Here is a 20,215-nt window from a genome sequence, read left to right as displayed (position 1 = left end):
AGACCCACTTCAAGCTGTGGGCAAATAAGTGCTTATTTTTGTGACGCCTATAAACAAAATTAAACTTCCCAATAGAAATTTTGAAACTGCTTCTAATTTATTGTATGCCAGAAGTTTTATTTATGAGCAATAAAATGGAGACTTTTTCTTTTTTCTTTTTCTTTTTTTTTGCCATTTCTCCTCTGTCTTTACAAGGGGCTAATTACATTTCTGTTCATTATTAGATAAGAGTTAAATACATTACACTTTCAACAAACTATCTCATAATTTAAGATGTAAAGGTCATGCATTTGTTTGAACAGTCAAACCACTGCTCTAGAGTTGAAGCATAGGTTAAATTTCATTTTTTAATGCTTTTGAGGAGACGTTCTCTTCTTGGTTAGTGAGACAGTCTCTGGGGGCCAGTCTTACCTTTAGACAGGATGTCATTAATATCTGTAATCCCTACCCAGATCTTAAAGATAGTAAAGTTATACTTACTACAAAAAGATGGTTAAGAACTCAGTTGTTTGGTGGAATTCATATTACAGTTTTCTAGGGAAACTCGACCCTATGGGCCCATCTGAGCTTCCAAAGGCAAATGGCACAAGAGGAGAGGGTTGGGTAGTCAGTCCCCAATAACCAATAATCAGTAGGACAATCTCAGTTTTTTTTCCCCAGCCTCCTTTCCTTTCCAGTCTCTAGATTCTTCCTTTTTTTCTTTTTAAAGCTTTTTATTTTCAAAACACATGCACAGACAACTCTCAACATTCACCCCCACAAAAACCTGTGCCCCAGACCTTTTTTTTTCTCCCTCCCTCCCCCCCCCACTCTCTCCTAGATGGCAAGTAATCCAATATATGTTAAACGTGTGCAATTCTTCTATACATATTTCTACAATTATTATGCTGCAAAAAAATAAATCAGATCAAAAAGGAAAAAAAAAAAAGAAAACAAAACACAATCAAACAACAACAAAGCGAAAATGCTATGTTGTGATCCACACTCAGTCCCTCCAGTTCTCTCCTTGGATACAGATGGCTCTCTCCATGGCAAGATCACTGGAATTGATCTATAGATTCTTCCTTTTAAAAAATCACATGATTGTGTCCTGCCACAATGTACTTGCATAATGTGTGTTAGTATGGATTCTGTGCCTTTTTGTATTAGCTGGTAAATTAAAAGAAAAATAAAGTTTCTGGGCTTGAATTATCTTGTCAAAAGCATCTATGTACATATGGCTTACAGGCATAGGGCTTCTAAACAGTGCATTAGTGTTCTATCAAAAAAAGGCTTTCTCTGAACTTTCTGAACCTACATTTGATTGATTCTCTCATGCAGGCTGGATCCATCTGGTTCTTATGAGTTTCTTCCATTTCGAGGTCTCTACTCATTTATCATTATTCTTTTGTATGGTCTTCAGCTTAGATGGTGTTTGTTAAGAGAATAGAAGCACCTCAAACTAGGATCTAAATTAAATTAAGTGGTTAATTTAATTCAGTGCCATAAATGTTTGCTGTCCTAGGTACTAAGGAGACAATGACAACAAGAGCCAACAGTTTCTGTTTTCAGAAAGCTTAAGTTCTTTTACACTGACCCCATCTTTTTCTCTCTCTAAATTTTCTCTGCCTCCAGATCCAATATATTTCTGACCTACACGATTGTTTATCCCAAATCTCATTTCCAGACCTCAATTTCTTCCCAACTTGTGTTGTTATTATTATTCAGTCATGTCCAACTCTTTGTGATCCCATTTGGGATTTTCTTTGGCAAAGATACTGGTGTTGTTTGCCATTTTCTTCTCCAGCTCGTTTTATAGACAAGGAACTGAAGCAAATAGTGTTAAGTGATTTGTCCAGAGCCACAGATTCTAAGTATCTGAGGCTGGATTTGAATTCAGTTATTCCTGATTCCAGGACCAGGACTTTGCCCGCTCCGCCACCTACTGGCACTCAACCTGTATTGCAACTAGTTTTTCTTGAGCAGCATGAGAATGAAAAAAAATTTTTTTGATATTTTATTGATTATACTTTTGAACTTTACACTTATAAATTTTGACCTTTATCCTAAAATTAAAACAAACTGACAAAAGTGAAAGATAAATCCACGAAAAATACTTATTAATGAGAGGCAGTATAGTATAGTGAATAGAGCTGAACATAGGGTCAAAAAAAATCTGGATTGAAGTCCCATCTCTGATATAGATCAGCTGTATGGTTTTAGACAAATCACTTAATCTGTCAGTGTCCCAGGAAACTCCCTAAGATTATATACGCTTGAAGAGGTATTGCCCCATAGGAAATCCTTCTAAACTATGAAATAATAGAATTGGTCGCCCCTCCCCAAATATTGCTTAATAGCAAATTAATAAAAAGATATTTGAAGACTGACTTCTTACTGGTGACCACCCATTGGAACATGAGCTCTTTAAGTTTAGGGATTGTTTTTGACTTTCTCTGAACAGTGTCTGGCATAAACTAGGTGCTTAATAAATGCTTGTGGACTGATTGCCAAATAAATATTAAACAAATACTTATCAAGCCTACTATATTCATAGTACTCTGCTAGACATTGTGCAGATTATGGAGAGCATGACCTGCCCCATCAGTTTTTTATTTCTCTAATTATTTTTATAATTTTCTTTCTTTTCCAGCTCTATGATTCTAACATGACTTTCTGTATTCTGTATTCTGTATTTCCAACCACAGAGTTCCCACACATTTCACTGGTATTGAACCAATTAACTCTTGTCTAATATTTTTGAATGAGAGATTTTCCTTAATTTTATTTTAATTGTACAGGAAGAAGAAGCCAAAGCAAGTTTCTCTTTATGAAATTTTCTATTTCCCCTCTCTCCTACCCCTACCAAATCATTCAAAATTCATCTTTTCTGTATGTGGAGATTTCCAGAAGGATGCCTGGGGAGCAGTAGATGGTTCTACCAAGTGAGCACATGTAACATCTGTGATTTCTTTAGTGTGTTCAACTCCCTCATCAACATGGATCAAGAATGATCTTTGATTAAGTAGTTAAGTCCTGGGGAGGTGCAAAGGCACATTAAGGCAAAAGTCCAGTATCCTGAGGTAGTAAATAGCAGAGACCAGATTGATCCTGACTTAGAAATAAATCCAGGTTGCCTGAATCCAAGGCTAGAACACTATCCATTATACATTATTGTTGTTATTGACAGTCTTCTTAACAAATGGATATTCTGCTGAACCCCTTGCCACATACACATACCCCAGGCCATGTAGAATGTTTACATCGCTTGACCCAAATTGGAAATAATATCAAATCAAGTGATTTAAACCATTTCCCAGATTCGAGATCTTATTGATAAGGATAACTTGGTCCCCCATAATTTTATTAGAATAGGGAATCCCCTGGTATGGAAACTCCTTTTCTCAATGCATGCCGGCTGGCTGCAACTTAAAGTGATAGAGGTCTTGAGTGGTCTCACCTTGCCATGCCCATGCCCTGTCAGGAATCCCAGTCATGTCCCTGAAGTTAAATTTTCCCTATAAAATCTACTTCTGGGCCATTCCAAGGGTGTGGCCTGCCTTTGGGTCAGTCCACATAGCACTCTGTCTCTTGGTGTTTTTCTCCTTACTCTTCCTCCCCTATGCCATGTGGTGTCTCCCTTAACTCCATTATGCTTCTCACCCCATTTCTCCTTATAACTAACTCTTTTAGGGTGCTAAGTCCCTTTCAGGATTTAGCCTGCAAGCTAAGGGAATGCCCCAACCTCATGGGGTTCTTCCTTTCTACAGGATAATTGTGAGTTCCACTGAGGAACTTGTCTTTCACATGCTCTCCCACTCTATTTCATATTTATCATTCCTTGTGTCCTTTGCTATTATCATATTATTACCTTACGATTGTATCCCTTCATTTTGTCTGAAATCTCTTCCTAAATAAATCTATCTTTGGCCAAAGAGAATGACCATTGTGAATTCTTCACATGACCAAATCCCAACGTTGATGTCTACTATTATCTAGTGATTACCTACATCAGTAATATCATCCATTATATTTTCATCTGTTTAGTATTCTTCCCCTCTTTCAATTAGCTTGAAAATTGATCCTATCAGTGTTATTAAAGCTTCACCATCCCCAGGACAGGTCTTTTCTGTATATATTTGTTCTGGACCATTATTCATCCACAGTTTACCTTCCTTTATGATCTTTCTAATTAGTCTCCTATCAAATGGTTCTATTCTGATTGATTCTGAAGATACTTTGCTAAAGAAATATTGGCATTGTGGTGGTTTTTTTTTTTTTGGTGTCTTTGGTATTGTCCTTTTAGTTTCATCTAGACATACTCTTCTGATAATTTAGTTTAGTTGGATCTTATGACAAGCTTTCTGAAGATTCACTTTCCTCTTCCCTGTTTTCTGCTTGGAGAATCATGATTTTCACCACCTTCTACAATGTTTTGAATGTGAGTTTATATTCTAAGTTTGCAGTTTTGGGTTGTTAGATGTCTCCACTTAGGAAGAAAGTCAAGTGCTCACTGACCAAGCTTTTTTGGCCTCCCTAGTGTGTCCATTGCTTTCGATGAGTTAAACTTCTGTAGCAAATGGTGATGGTCTGCACCAATATTTTCCTTGTTCCATTTCTTGTTTTATCCCAGTATTTTTCCAATAGGTGAGCTAGGAATTGTTGTGATTGTACTGTGTGCCTTTTTATTATGTTTGTTCTTTCTCTTAAATCAATGTTGATTTTGACTTTGACAAGTCTGCCCCTGGAGAAGCTGTTTGAATGACTTCACTTTGGTAATGAGTCATTTCCTGTCTTTTAAGATAAGCTCTGTAGTGCTCTCAAACCCTGCAACTTCTAACTCTTCTGGAAGAAAACATTAATCATCTTTAGGGCTGAGACGTCTTAGGAGTCCACTAGCCTTTGACCTCTTTTGTATTTTAATTCCCAACTATATAATCCAGCAAATCCCTTCCTCTGCGTACAACTTCACTTTGAAGTTGGTAAGTATCAATATTTATGCTGACTTGCCTTTGAGGTTCTTGTCAAATGCTTCTTAGAATTTCTCTATCTCATCCTTTGCAACTGATGTTCTTGCAGAAGCTCTCCTTACTGTAATGGTGGTCTTTTTTTCTTCTGGTTTTCATCCTGAGCACAGCAGGGTGAGGAAGGCCAAGTGTGCTGTCAAATGAGGTTTCTTGTTACCTTTTCTCCTGCAAAAAAGCCATTCTGCCCATTCCTGTATCTGCTTTTCCAAGGATGCTTCGTGAATCATCCTTCAATTTAGTTGAGACTCCTTATATTTTTTGGTTTCGATATAATTCGATTTAATTTGCTAAAGATTTATTAATTGCCTACTATGTGCTGGATTGTCATCATGATGATCATGGTCATCCATCATCTTCATCCTCATCCTCATCCTCATCATTCCGAAGTCCCTAAGTAGTTCTGAAGAGAATAAGGATTATCATTTAGTTCATTTACGGACATGCTCATGCCTTTATTGTATTTAATTCAAGTTGATTTCCAAGTGCATAGATTTCTTTGTGTTTCTTCTGCTGTTAGATTTTCACTGGTGACCATAGTTGTCGTTTTCAGGTGGTGACCGTGAATAGGTGGGGCTGCCACACTCAGGGGCTTTATTGCCCCAACAGATTCAGTTCCTAAGTGCCAGACAGATCTTCCCATAAAAACGCCCTTATGAAAACTGCCCTGCAAGGCTATTACTGTTAGAGGCGGGCAGCTGGGTTGGTGAAAAAGTCCTGATACAATCTGGGTCCTCATCACAGCTCTCTCTTTATTTACCAGAATGTATGACTCTGGTCATGTCACTTACCTTCTCTGAGACTGAATTTCTCCATTTAGCAATCGAAAAACAATGTGCTCCATAATCTCTATGATCTCTTCCTGTTCTCAAGCATTATAATTCCGTCAGACCTTCGGCTACATCCTGAGTTAGAGAGGGCTGTGGGCAAGAGAAGCAAGCTGCTGCTGCTACTGCTGCTGGCATTTCTTTGGGAAAAGAGTGTGAGGGACACAACCCATACACATACACACACATATACATCCACATCCACAATCCACACACATCCACAAATGCACTTTATATGCAACACATACACATACACACGTAGTCACACAGATACACTTACACACACACCCTCCACACAAATGCACTTAGATAACATACACATATACATCCCCCACATACATCCCCCATACACTCTCTCACACACACTCACACACACCCCCCAACAGCTCTCCAACAGTGACCCAATCATCGAGTTCTTTTAAGATTTCCACGGCACATTTTTCATAACCATCTGATGAGGTCATTAGTACAAATGTTTGTTTTTTTGTCCAGACCTGAGATTTCTCTAGTATATGAAGCTCCCTCTACTAGCTAAGTAGCATTTATTGTGTGCCTACTATATGCTAGGTGCTGTGCAAAATCTGGCCATGCAAAAAAGGCAAAAAGTGGCAAAAAACCTAGACGGGCACATACTTCACAGCTTATATAGATATATAGTATTTTCTAGGAGCATTGGGAGGTTATGTGATATGCCCAAGTCACATGGCCAGTGTATGTCAGAAGCAGGAGCTAGACCCATTTCTTCCTAATTCCAAGGCTAGCCCACACTTATTGTTCCGTCGTGTCTGGCCTGTGATCCCATAACCCCAGCGAGCCTCTTCTAACCTCCTCTATCTCTCAGACTCTGCCCAGTCTCACGTTCCTCATTTCCCCATGACATTCTCTATCTGTCTCATCCTTTACTGTTCCCTTCTCTTTTTGCCTTCTGCCCTCATCACATTTCTAAAGAAAGACACAAGACACAGAAGAAAGATAGGCACAGTGGCTATTTAATGAACAGTTGTAAACTTGTTCTCTTGCGGATGTTATAATCTGAGCTTTTCACATCCTAAGGGCGCGAAGTACACTACCAAAAAGTTATTTATTTTTTAAAACTAGAAACACTCCTCCCAAAGGCTCCCTTTCTAAAGTCTAAATAGAGGTGTGAACTCCCTGTTGCAAATCTCCTTAGCCACTTGACCCTTTTGACCACGATGTCTATTGAGAGTCATGATTCCGAAGCTACTTCTCCGGGAGGGCTACAAGCTTCTGCTTGGATGACAAGTGATATTCAGTGAAGAGAGGGTCATGAGCTGCTTCTAGCTGTTGTCAGCCTTCCAGCAAAACCAAAACAGGTTTGACACTGAGTGAGGTAGGGGATGTTCCTTTATTTGGCTGATTGGCTGAACTCACCACCTCAAAATCTGAGATGCTATGAAATTTAGAGACCTAAAATCTTGTATTCCAACCCACTCATTCTAGGTTGTATCCTAGAAGGCAATATAACTTCATATATGTAATGTATATGCTATTTAATAACATTATTATTAACCAATTGATAATGATAACCTCTTCAGTGTTTAACAAATGAAAAAGAAATGTGAGTGCCAACTCCTTGCTGTTTAGACAGAGGCTTTGGATGTGTGTCATTCAGTGGGGAAGCAGTACACTATAATGAATGGACAAATCTCAGAGTTGGAAAAACCTGGATTCACCTCAGATACCTACTGAACTTAACCTAAATTGATCTTAACCTTAACTGGTCACTTAACCTCTCAGGGATCCAACTAACTCTCTGAGATTTTTACGTTAGCAGAGAATTTTTACTTGTTGATCTGTATCAAGGAAGAGGGCTCCCATACTGACAATTCCCTCTGCCAATGACATCACAAGTCAAAATGAAAAACATTTAAGATGGACGAGACATCCCTCTTGATTTTTCCATGTTTACTTTTTTTGAATTCAGCAAGATTTGTGTGAGTTCTTTTACAGGGTCTAAGGGTTGAAATCCTCTTAGTTGATGCTTTCTGTATAGAATCTCCTTTGTAAGGGAACAGCAGGACCTCCGAGTTAATGGGTCTGAATAGATTGGTCTCATCGGAAGCATCACAAGCCTGAGTCTGCAATAGAATTTTATACTATCCCTAATTTGTGGCAGATCGATTAGTCAAAAAGCACTTATTAAGCATCTGTTAGATGTCAGAGCCAGCTTAGCATAGTGGTCAGAAAAGCGGCTGCCAGGAAGAACCGGAGTTCAAGTCCCACTTCTGGCACACATAGGCTGTGCCATCCTGGACAAGTAATTTACTTTCCCAGCATTCTTAGATGCTCTGTAAGAGTATTAATCACAGAGAAGGCACTCACTTGTATTGGAGGAGGCTCCTCCCTCATCTGGGAATTCTTGGCAAGTCCAGTCTATATTTAGCCTTTTCTATGCACTGCTAATTGACCAGCATACAAAGACAAACATGAAACAATATTGATCCTCAAGGAGCTTCCATTCTTTTTTTATTAAAGCTTTTAATTTTTAAAACATATGCACAGATAATTTTCAACATTCATCCTTGCAAAATCTTGTGTTCCAAATTTTTCCCCTCCCTTTCACCTTCCCTAGACAACAAGAGCCCAATATATGTTAAACATGTCTAATTCTTCTATACATATTTCCACAATTATCATGATGCATAAGAAAAATCAGATCAAAAAGAAAAAAATGAGAAAAAAAACCAAAATACCAGCAAACAACATCAAAAAATGAAAATGCTATGTTGTGATCCACACTCAGTCCCCACAATCTTCTTTCTGGATATAGATGACTCTCTCCATCACAAATCTATCGGAACTGGCCTGACTCGTGTCTCAGGTGAAAAGAGCTACGTCCATCAGAATTGACCATTGTATAATCTTCTTGTTGCTATGTATAATGTTAGGAGTTTACATTCTACTGAGGAAATGACAAACACATATAGACATATATAAAAGAAATACAAGATAATTTTTTCAGGGGAGATAAACAATATTTATTAAATGAATAAAAGGACTTAGGAAAAGTCTTTCATCCCAGAAATATAATTTTTGAGGTGGGGGAGGAATAGAATCTAAGTGTAACGAGTTTCCAAGTCCAGGTTGACCAGATACTCTAATCCTTAACCCTAGTGATGATGCCATCATGTATTCTTTCATTTCCAGATAACCAAGCTGAAAATCGACAGCAATCCATTTGCCAAAGGTTTCCGAGATTCCTCCAGGCTCACTGATATCGAAAGGTAATGATGATTTTTTGTTACTTTCCTTGTACATAAGATACAGAGAAGAGAAATTTGATAGCAAAACTCTACTTTCAAGTACAAAAGTACTATACATTTCCCCTCGTAATCTGCCGATTTTTCTGTTTTCCTTTGTTCTTTTTTTCCCCCCAGTTTTTCTGTTTCTCCCGCCTCCTCTTTTCCCCACTTTGAGTTGTAAGCCCTATAGATATGGAACTGCTTTGAATCTTGACAGTTGCCATAGCCAGATCTGTAACATGTGCAACTTTCAGAGGAGGCGTCTTTAAGGGTTTACTTTGATGGTTGGGAAATACTTTCCACTGCATAAACTAGGGCTCCCTTGTTATCATTCATTTCAATCCTTTTGATGACGGCAAAGCTCCACCTTGGGAAAGTGGTGATCTGCAAAGACGAGGAATCATCACATTCCTTGGTCTCCTGGAGAATGTCTATTTATGTAAAGAAAGCATGGGGAAGAAAGAGAGCAAGAGGTAGTGTGGTTCAGTGAAAAAGTCACTGGGTTCGAGTCACAGGGTATCGATTTAAGTCCCAGCTATGTATGACCTTACTCTTAGTGAGCTCAGGCAAATCACTGAGAGACTCACCTCTGGGCCTTGAGTTACTCATCTGTAACATGACAGGTTGGAGACAAGATGGACCATTTATACTCCTTCCCAGCTCTAAATCTATAATTCGGTATAATAATATGGAGACCCGAAGGGCTATAGCTTCTCTGTGGGCCATAATTATAGGGTTTGGTTCATGAGGTTCTAAGTCCCAGATTTGAAGACTAGCACCATCCATCTTTGGCCCTGCTTTTGTGCCTGTTCTTTTCAATTATGTTGGTTTGCTCATTCAAGACAATAAATCAACTGAACTTTTGTTTCTGTGATGGTTAACAGAAATTTTTTAATGGGATATCCAAATCCCAGGAATACAAAAGTCTTAGTAACTAGATCATGACCAAACCTTTGGTTTAAATGCTTTGTCATTTGTCATTTATCTTTCAATGCTAAGCAGATTCTTAAACATTTTAAGAAAATAGAAAATACCTTTCTCCAACTTTTGCTCCTTTTCTCACTTAATTCAATTTGGCAGATACTTATTGAACACTCATGTACTGAGAGAGAGGGTAGAAAAAGAGCCAATGGGAATGCTCCCCCCAGAATGCACTGGTATGAACAGCTCATATTCTGTGTAGACCTACATGAGGAGGTTTAGGACACCTCCTAATCAATGAAACACAAGGACAAAACTGGTGTATACAAGATCCACACAGATAAACAAATAGAAAAATAATAAACTAGTTTCAAAAGGTAGCAAGCATGAGCAGTACAATCCAATAAGCATTTATGTACAAGATGCTGTGTCAGTGCTGGGAGATAAGGAAGGGCCTTGTGTTGGAGGTGACAGCGAAGCTCTGATTTATCCTCTTTTCCTTCCTTTCTTACTTTTTATTCTTAACTTTAAAACACTAAAATAAAATAAGCATTTCCAGATATGCTGCAGAACAGAAGAAGATTGTAGGTGAAACTGGAATCTCCATTATCTAGAGCTTGCTTTTTTTCTAAGAATATAACAAGTTCAATATGTACATTGAAAAGACATCCTCTGGTCTATAATTCCTTCTGGGTTTCTTTCTCTTTTCATCTTTTATTTGGGGGAGTTTAGGAACACTATCCTATCCCCCTTTACCTCCCACCACTCCCCTCAGTTGAAAAAAAAAGAAAAGGCCTTGTAACAAATACATGTAATCAAACAAAAGACATCCCCATATTTTCTTTGTCTAAAAATGGATGTCTCATTCGGTATCTTGAACTCTCTTACTTCTCTATCAGGGGGTGAGATGCTTCAGCATCAGTCTTGTGGAATCACGACTGATTATTGTCAGCATCAGCAGTCCTGATTCTTTCCACGTTCTTTTTCCTTTACATTGTTCTTGTTTTTGTATAAGCTATTTTCCTGGTTCTCTGAGTTTACATGAGGGACATACTCCAGGCAATGGCAACTTGGACAGAGGTACGGTTCATCCAACAGAACTTTTGCTTATGTGACCCATTCATTCAATAATCCAATAAACTTTCCTCAGATGACAGCTGTATTCAGAGAATTGGGGTTCGGATGAGAAGAAACAAAAGTTAGGGAAAATATCATGGAGCTTATGGTCAAATCGGAAGATTAATAGCATGAATAAAACTGTAATCATAAAATAGACATTTCCAAATAAAGCCATGCGTCATGTGAGGTGCTAGAATGGAAAGGTCATTACCAAGAGGAGGAATTCTGGGAGTATAGGGCCTGTGTCTTCCTTGAACTTTGTACCTCCTCCAGAACTAGACACAACACAATAAATAGACATTGAATGAGTGGATGAACCAACGTCTACATATATAAATGTAGACATATCTGTTTTTCATTGGATTTTTCTGCTGCACCAAAAGCATGCTTTGGATTGTAGACTAAAGAGATTCCACCTTGGGAGATAGCTGCTTCCCACTGGGCTTAAACAGTTGGGATGATGACCTTCCACACATCAATTGAGAAACCAACAAACAGTCATCAGGTGCTTCTCAAATACAGGATTAGTGAAGCGGACAAGTCCTCCCATTGAAATGACATCTGAGATGTGTCTACAATCCCAGAGGCATTGATGGCTTTGTTTGACTTGTTTCAGGGATCTTATCTGAAGTCAGAGAGGGCTCAAGGTTACAATTAGTGAGGAGGAAGATTGGGATTTAAATCTGGGACCTCCCACTACAAATTTAGTACTCTTGATAAACCATACTGTCTCAAGGTGGCTGTGATTCTGATGTAATTTTCTTGCTGCCCCAACTAGTTCTCTCTTTGGGTGCAGATGGCTCTCTCCATCACAAGTCTATTGGAATTGGCCCGAATTACCTCATTGTTGAAAATAGTCCAATCCATCAGAATGAATCATCACATAACCTTGCTGTTGTTGTGTATAATGTTCTCTTGGTTCTACTCACTTCACTTAGCATCTGTTCGTCTGTAGGGCTTTCTGAAATCATTGGTCATTTCTTATAGATCAATAATGTTCCATTACATTTATATACCATCATTGTATACCATTCAGCCATTCTCCAACTGATGGGCGTCCATTCACTTTCCAGCTCTTTGCCGTTACAAAAAGAGATGCTACAAACATTTTTGCATTTGTGGGTCTTTTTCTCTGTTTTATGATCTCTTTGGGATACAGGCCCAGTAGTGAGATTTTTGGACAAAGGGCACGCATAATTTGCCAGCCCTTTGGGCATAATTCCAAATTGCTCTCCAGAATGGTCGGATCAGTTCACAACTCCACCAACAATGTATTAATGTCCCAGTTTTTCCATATCCCCTCCAAGATTTATCGTTATCTTTTCCTGTCATTTTAGCCAATATGAGAGGTGTATAGTGGTACCCAAGTAGTATTTCTAAGGCTATTTCTGGAAACAAAACATCCAGCACAGTACAGAGGCAAGAGTACTTCATTTGGGATGAGGGAGCTTGGGTCCAAATTAGGATTCGGACACTTTATATTTATGTGAATCTGGGCTTCGTTTCACTGGACCTGTTTCCTCAAATACAGAATGAGGGGGTTGGACTAGAAAATCTCTGGAGTTTATTCTCTCTGAATTTATGATCCTTTTGGTTCTAGGTATACATGAAGGTTAAACCTTGGGGATACTAGTATCCATGAAGATTAGTCTTTTCTGATATTTCCAGAGCTGCATCTGACTGGGGGTTGGGGGAGATCAGGGGACTTGGCTGGATCTTAGTACTGACGCTCACTTCTTGTGTGACTTTGCATCACCTGGGTCTCAGTTTCCTTTTATTGGAGGTGTCCGGGGGTAGAGTGCACAGAGTATGGGCCTGGGCTCTGGAATAACTGAATTCAAATTCAGCTTCAGATACTTCCTAGCTGGGTGATTGACCTCTGTCTGTCTTTGCTTTCTCAACTATAAAATGGGAATAATAACATCCCCTGTCTCACAGAGATGTTGTGAAGATCAAGTGAGATAATTTTTGTAAAGCACTTAGTACAGTGCCTGCCACATAATAAGCATTATATCCATGCTTATCCCCTTTCTTCTTCTACTAACCACGTAAGCCTTAGTTTCTTTATCTGTAAAATAAGGAGTAATATTAGCCTATTAATGCATAATATAATATAATAGTATATAACAGTAATATAATAGTATATGATACATAATAGTTTATTATTATATATAAACATAATTTAATTAATATAACAATAGTAAACAATACATAACAATATAATAATAATATACTATTAGCTTACAGTACATTGGTTATCTTTAATTCTGGAAGAGAACTAATGACATCACTAAATTAAAGTCGAGTTACAGTGGCTGATCAGACCGATTCGAGCTCGGAGTGCTCTGCCACAGGTCAGACACAAATAGTCCCTATAATATTTGGGGTTTATGCATCTCACATTTCTTCTCAGCTAATGAAATTCTGCTTTGCTTATAGAGCATGGCACCTTCTCTGATGAGGGCACAGCATGTCAGAGAGTCCTGGACCAGTGCCTCCCGTGCCATGCAATCAGTTCTAAAGTATACAAAATAAATGCACAATAATAGCTAGCATTTATATAGTGCAATAAGCTTTACAAAATACCTTATAAATATTACCTTATTTTATCCTCCCCAAAATCCCGGGAAGCATAGACTATTAATATTCCCATTTTACAGGTGAGGAGATTGAGGCAGGCAGATGTTAAATGATCGGCTTGATCACGCAACTAATAAGGATCTGACATAGGATTTAAACCCAGAACTTGCTAGCTCTAAGTCTTGACCTCATAGAGTTGTAAGGATTAAATGAGATTATGTGGAGAAAGTACTTCGCTTACACCGATGCAGTGTATTATGGTTTGTAATTATTATTATTATCTATAAAACGGGAGTGTTGACCCCGATGACCCCAAAGGTCTCTTCCAGGTCTGAATCCGCTCCGGAATTCTCATGCAGTGATTCGGCTTCTGGGTGGAAGCAGCCCCCAGAACCCCCCCTAGCTAAGGGGCTTTTGGTGTTCCAACCAAAGCCCAAGGGAGCCCTCGCTACTAACTAGCTGGGAGATGACAAGATGACCTAAGTCGCGTGAAAGCAGCCAAGGTTTCCGATTTCATTTTGAGGCATTTCAGTCTCCTTTTTTTCCTAAATAGCCTTTGGGGAGGGAAAACAAATCAGATCAATTGATCTTTAGAGACCTAAAGAAATCAAATTAGTCTGGAGTCAGTTACTGCACTAAACCATCTCCTAATTAGATTGCTCCTTGTAACTGATTGAAAACAGTCCCTATCTGTCACAATAGAGGCTGCTTTTCTTTAGAGGAGATCTGAGAGAAAAACACATCTTTTTATGAGACGATGACAGAAATTACACTCTTCCAACCTAATTGAATATGATGTTATAAATATGTGACCTTAATGATTTGGTTTCCTGTTCCAGATTTATTGGGTAGAAGGCCCAAATTTCAGTGCCTTTAGGATGAAATCTCTTTGATTCAGACAGAAAAGATAATATTCACTTAGTCATTATTTTGGCTTAGGGCTATTCTAAAGTAGGTTACATGAAGCAGGGAAGTACAATGAAGAGTCTGAACTCTGAAGTCAGAAGCTTGAGGTGCATATTCTACCCCTGGGGATTCTTCAGTGATCCTGGACAAATCATTCAGTTGCTTTTTGGTTCAGTTTCCTCATCTGTAAAATAGGGGATGGGGTAGGCCGGATGGCCTTGGAGGTCCCTTCAGTTCTAGTTCTATGATCCTATGATCTATGATCTCTGTTGGGCCTCAGTTTCTCTATTTGCAAAATAAAGTGGTTGGGATAGATAACCTTGGGAGTATTTTTCACCCTACTTCCTAAAACTGGGCTTCCTACCCCATATTGTGTCCTGAATCTCTTGGACTTTCTGGTTAATCCTGTGTATTTCTCAGAATCGTGCTTTAAAAAAATCCTAAGAAGAAAATGCTAAATTTCAATTAGAGGTTAGTGAAAAGAAAGTTGTTTAATATATATATGTGTGTGTGTGTGTGTGTGTGTATAGTATGTATTATATATCTATTATTGAATTCAAGTTTATGGACCCCACAAAATTTGTCCACAGATTGCTGGATCTGGGATTAAAATGTCTGTTCTAGATCCTAATGAGATGCCCAATTGGCCCATAAGGCTCATAGTCACTATGAGTTTTTTAAAAAAACTTTTAATGTTAGTTTTGCCTAATTTATTCATTTGTCTATTAATTAATTCATGTATCTTTCTATCATTTGTCTATCCATTAATTCATCTATCATCCATCTATCATCTATCTATTTACCTATCTGTCTATCTATCTATCCATCTATCCAATCATCCAATCATATCTCTCTCTCTGTCTGTCTGTTTCTCTCTGTCTGTCCCTGTCTCTATCTCTCTGTCTCTCTGTCTCTGTTTCCATCTCTGTCTCTGTATCTCTTCCTCCCCCTCCCTCCCTCCCTTCCTCCTTCCCTATTTTGGTCAGGACTCATAATTTTATCCATGTGGAAAACATTTGGAGAGCCAAGTCCCTTCACTGGCATAAATTAGTGATTTCTGTAACCTGCTATCTCAGAGAGTTGGTTGGGGCATTAAAATGTTGAGTAATGACCATGGTTACAAGTTATGAGCCAGATTGAAACTCAGGTCTTCCTGATTCCACGGTTCTGGCCCTGTTCACTGTGCTGCCATTTTGACTGTAGTGTCATTACCTTGTCAATGCTGTAAATCAAGAGTCCCTCCAGGAGTTTGGGTTTTAATGGGACGAATGAAGGGACCCTGAGCTTTCTTGATTCCAAAGCAAACGGGTCATGCTTCCTTGGGTAAGTTCAGTTGCTTTACCGTCCCATCTTGGCGTCCACTGAACAATAAGAGGGAGGAAGAATTTTTGATGAAAGCAAGCTGTGACTCATCCAGGGAAATCACTGAGTTGTCATTGTCAGCGGGTTGGCAGATTGCTTGTTGTGAGTAAACCTTCCTGGTTTGATGGTAACTTTTAAGGATTTAAGTAATGGCCCCTTCTGAGAAGTCACTAATCTCTTGTGGTAAATTTGTGGGAGGACCTGAGATGTCACACAGTGTGGATGGGTTGTGATCTGCATCTGTGGAGGGACAGAGATGGAAGAGACTATTCAAGGTTATATAGTGCGACCTTCTCATTTTATAGATGAAGTAAACTGAGGCCAAAAGAGATTAAATGACATCCAATCCATCCTATCTCTACTTTCTTTGTCTATAGTATATTGTCTTAGGTTATAAGTTCCTCAAGGACAGAGACTATTTTTTGCTTTTCTCTGTATCTTCAGTGCTTAGGTCAGTGCTTAGTTAATAGGTGCATTTTCTAAACTCTTGCTGTAGCCAATAATTGCACTGTATTTTCTTTTGTGTTCTTTCTGCTTGGGTCTTTATTCTTGCTCTGTCTTGTATTGGTCTGTATGTTTTTGATTCGTCTCTGAATTCTCCCTATTCCTCATTTTTCACAATGTGGTAATTTTCTCACAATATAGTAATATTCCATAACATGTATGTATATGGTACAATTTGTTTAGCCAGTAGAACACTTTCAATGATCCCATCACTGCTGCAAAGGTCAATCTTTTTAATCCCAATATCCCTTCATGATAAGAAACACCTGTGAATTCCATATTCACATTCTCACACATTCTCAAAATTTCAAAATAATCTCAAAATTATCCAAAGGGCAATGGAAAGAGGCACGGTGGGCAAAAATCAGCAGCAACATGTCACCCAAGGATGCGTGAGAACCAGAAGCAGCATCTAAAAGCAATGGCCAGAAAAGGAATTGAGCTGGTCATGGAACCAGGATGAAAAATAGCAGGGGGGATAATTTAAATAAATATGGCAGAGAATATTTGTTATTCCACTGGTCTCCATCATATATAAAAATTAATAGAGGAAGACCTCAAGTGGATTTGAAGAGCTTACAGAAGGGCAAGGCCAAGGATTAGTTAGAATGAGAAAGGAGGTGGTTCAGAGTGGACAGAGCACTGGGTCTGGAGTTAGGAAGAGCTAATTTCAAATCTGTCCTCAACTGTGTGATCCTGAGTGAGACACTAAACCTCCATCTGCCTTTCCCCCTCATGTGTAAGGTGGGGATGATAATAACATCTACCTCCCAGAGTTGTTGTGAGGATCAAATGAGATAATATTTATAAAGCACTTAGCTTGGTTCTTGGTACATAGTAAATTGTATATAAAATTCAGCCATAACAACAACAACAATAAGGATTATTTACCATCATCCTTATTATTATTATCTATATTGACATTCTGCATTGGAGAAGAAAATTACCCATCAATTTGGTTGCATATCTAGCGGAAGCATCAAAATTAGGAGCGAATTTGGAGGTGGACAAAGAGACGCATCAGGAGCAGTTCTTCACAAACAAGAGACGAAAAGATGCGTGTAGTCTAAGAAGATCACCCGGCCAGTTTGTAGTTGACCTACAGAGAGAGATGAGTGAGCTTTCTAACTACACTGAGATTAGGCTTTTATAGGGTAGACCACATGGCTTTGAGAAATGTAGCCTCTGGCACTTGGGAAATTCAATTGTCTCCAAAGAATTGATCCTAAAAATGGCGCCGGGTATTTTGCTGACAAATCCCCTGGTAAGTGAAACCTCTTAGCTGATGGACCAGAACTGCCCCCCATCAGCCCATTAGGCCCAATACTACAAGAGAAAAGAGGTCAATATTGATGAAAACAATGTCGTGACATTTTAGATGGGCTTTTTCTCCTCTTGCTCTGGAGGTTTAGCTAATTTCAAGCAAAATAGCCACCAGCCTCCTGTTATTTTTCCAGCTTCACGTCACACCCCACACAGGCACACACTCCTCCCCTGGCCAGTGGCCTTCATTGATATTGTTGAAATTTGCACAAAATCTCCACATATTTCTGGAATAGAAGAAGACCAGTAGGATTAGTGGTTTGGAAGGAAGCTGATTCATGGGTGATCTTCTTCATTATCCAGCATTGTCCACATATAAATTGTCCCAGATATTTGAAAATCTGTCTAACTTTAACTCTCTATCTCACTCCCGAGGGAAGTCTACAATTTCTTTCAATTTCCTTCAAAAACAATTTCAATGTTTAATTAATGTTCATTGAGTATTCTCCTTGGAGCTAACAAACAGACTTAAGCATTTATTCTGTGAGATAATTTTTTCATTTCTATCTTTCAAGAAATCTTGTGATTGACTTGAGCTTCTGAGACACCTTGTTGGAGAAGAGTCACTAGTGGCTGCTCTGCCAATAAATATAACTTATTATTCAACAAACAATAGGCACAGGGGGATGTTGTATTGTCTTTAGCTGGCCATTGATAGTACAGTTATGATGTGCTATAGAACTATGTTGGCAAGCATTATCTACCTACTTGAAGTTTTTCCTCTCCTTTTTTTTGGTAGAAGTTGTTTCTGACTACTGATTTTGTCTAGACCTATAATTTTATCTGATTATGGGAACTTCTGGCATGGATCCTCCCTTCACTGTTGTAGAGCACCAGCCCCTCTGTAACTAATTAATGCGTTTAGATTACTGTCTGGGGATATGGAGAAATTAAGCAATTAGACCAGAGTCACACAGTTGGCATGTGTCAAAAGCAGAACTTGAACATGTTTTCTTGACTTGATAATTAGTGGTAATGGCAATACATGAAAAAAAGAAAAATTAAAAATGGCATTTATTGTGATTCCCTTAAGCTTTTGCAGCATGGCTGAAAGGGAAATTGAAGGTGAAAAATCAACACAGTTTTTAGATTATTCATATCCATCAACTTAACTTTTGGTAACTGTAAGCTCCTTACCAATGATCTAGTTTTCCCAATATTAGAAGAGCTAAGTTGTATCCACCTCAATATCCTCACTATAAATTTATTCCAACAAGCATTTATTAACCAAAACACTATGTTAGGTGCTAGAGACACAGAGACAGAAACAAAACAGTCCCTTTCCTAAAGAAGTTTATATTCTATCAAATATGAAACCAAAAGATATAAGGAATTTCCTATAAGGAAGAATGATGCACAGGTTCTCTTGGAGAAGCAGGTCAATTAAACACAGTTAACATTTGCAAAGATACTGACAAGCAGTTTTTCTCGTGTTTTGAAAGAAGCATCATTGCATGGAGTATTTGGTCATGTCATGTTGCAGTGCATATGATAAGGTTTTTTTCTTGTTTTTAAGTATATTTTTTCAATTATCCAAATATCCATTTTCTCTCCATCTCATATATATATATATGTATATATGTGTGTGTGTGTGTGTGTGTGTGTGTGTGTGTGTGTATTCTATGCATAGAATAAGACATAGAATAAGTATTTTTTAAAGGCCATCATGAAAATGATTGTAGCTTGTGCAATGTTTTCTCCAAAGGATAAAGAGGTACAACAATTGTACAAAGACCTCTATAAGACTCTCCACATTAAATAACTTGTGCCTTTATGGTTGAAGACTTCAGTGTAAAGGTGATAATAGGTGTGGATGGCAAAAATAGATTGGAAAACATGAATCATGGAATAGGAGTGAGACAGACAGGAGATGTGTACATTGGCCAGGAATCCCTTGCTTGTGCGAGATGAGCACTTCCTTCAGGGGGAAGAAAATCAGAAGGAACTGGTTGTGAGGAGTGCCAAATAACATCACAAAAATGAAATCGATTCCGTTTTAATAGACAGGAAATGGCTTGGTACTGATATGGGAGTCATTCTTGAGTCAACTGTCTGTGTATACTCAGTCCACTGACTTGTTAGAGCAAAGATAAAAATCAATACAAAATTAATAAAAACCTAGAAGAAGGAATACAAATGAAAAAAGAGATGGCGTGCAATTAAAACGACTCCAACTTACTTAAACAAGTTATTGATGCTGAAAAATGGGATATGGATGGAAGAAAGGGCATCAACACCAATTACAATAATTTGGTACAATAGTTTAACCAATGTAAATCAATTGATACAGCTAGAAGGCCAAAGTCTCAAAACTGCTGTAGTCAGCAAACACTTGCTTTCCAAATGGAAGAATATGGGAGCCAAAGACAATATCAGTTGATAATACATGCTTGATTGTATGATGTTA

The 20,215-nt window shown here is 38.4% G+C and overlaps 1 protein-coding gene across 1 annotated transcript in view; it reads left to right on the top strand.

Annotated features, from left to right (window-relative positions):
• Positions 1–20,215, top strand: part of TBX20 (T-box transcription factor 20) — a 76,306-nt gene that overhangs the window by 31,060 nt on the left and 25,031 nt on the right. Inside the window, exon 6 of the mRNA XM_051970314.1 lies at positions 8,999–9,075. Within this exon, the coding sequence (XP_051826274.1) occupies positions 8,999–9,075 (77 nt within the window). The remainder of the gene's footprint in view (positions 1–8,998; positions 9,076–20,215) is intronic.

This window comes from Antechinus flavipes, chromosome 1, assembly GCF_016432865.1.
Source record: "Antechinus flavipes isolate AdamAnt ecotype Samford, QLD, Australia chromosome 1, AdamAnt_v2, whole genome shotgun sequence".
Lineage (NCBI taxonomy): Eukaryota > Metazoa > Chordata > Mammalia > Dasyuromorphia > Dasyuridae > Antechinus > Antechinus flavipes.
The sequence above is the reverse complement of the archived record's forward strand: the minus strand, read 5'-3'. Positions and strand labels throughout refer to the sequence as shown.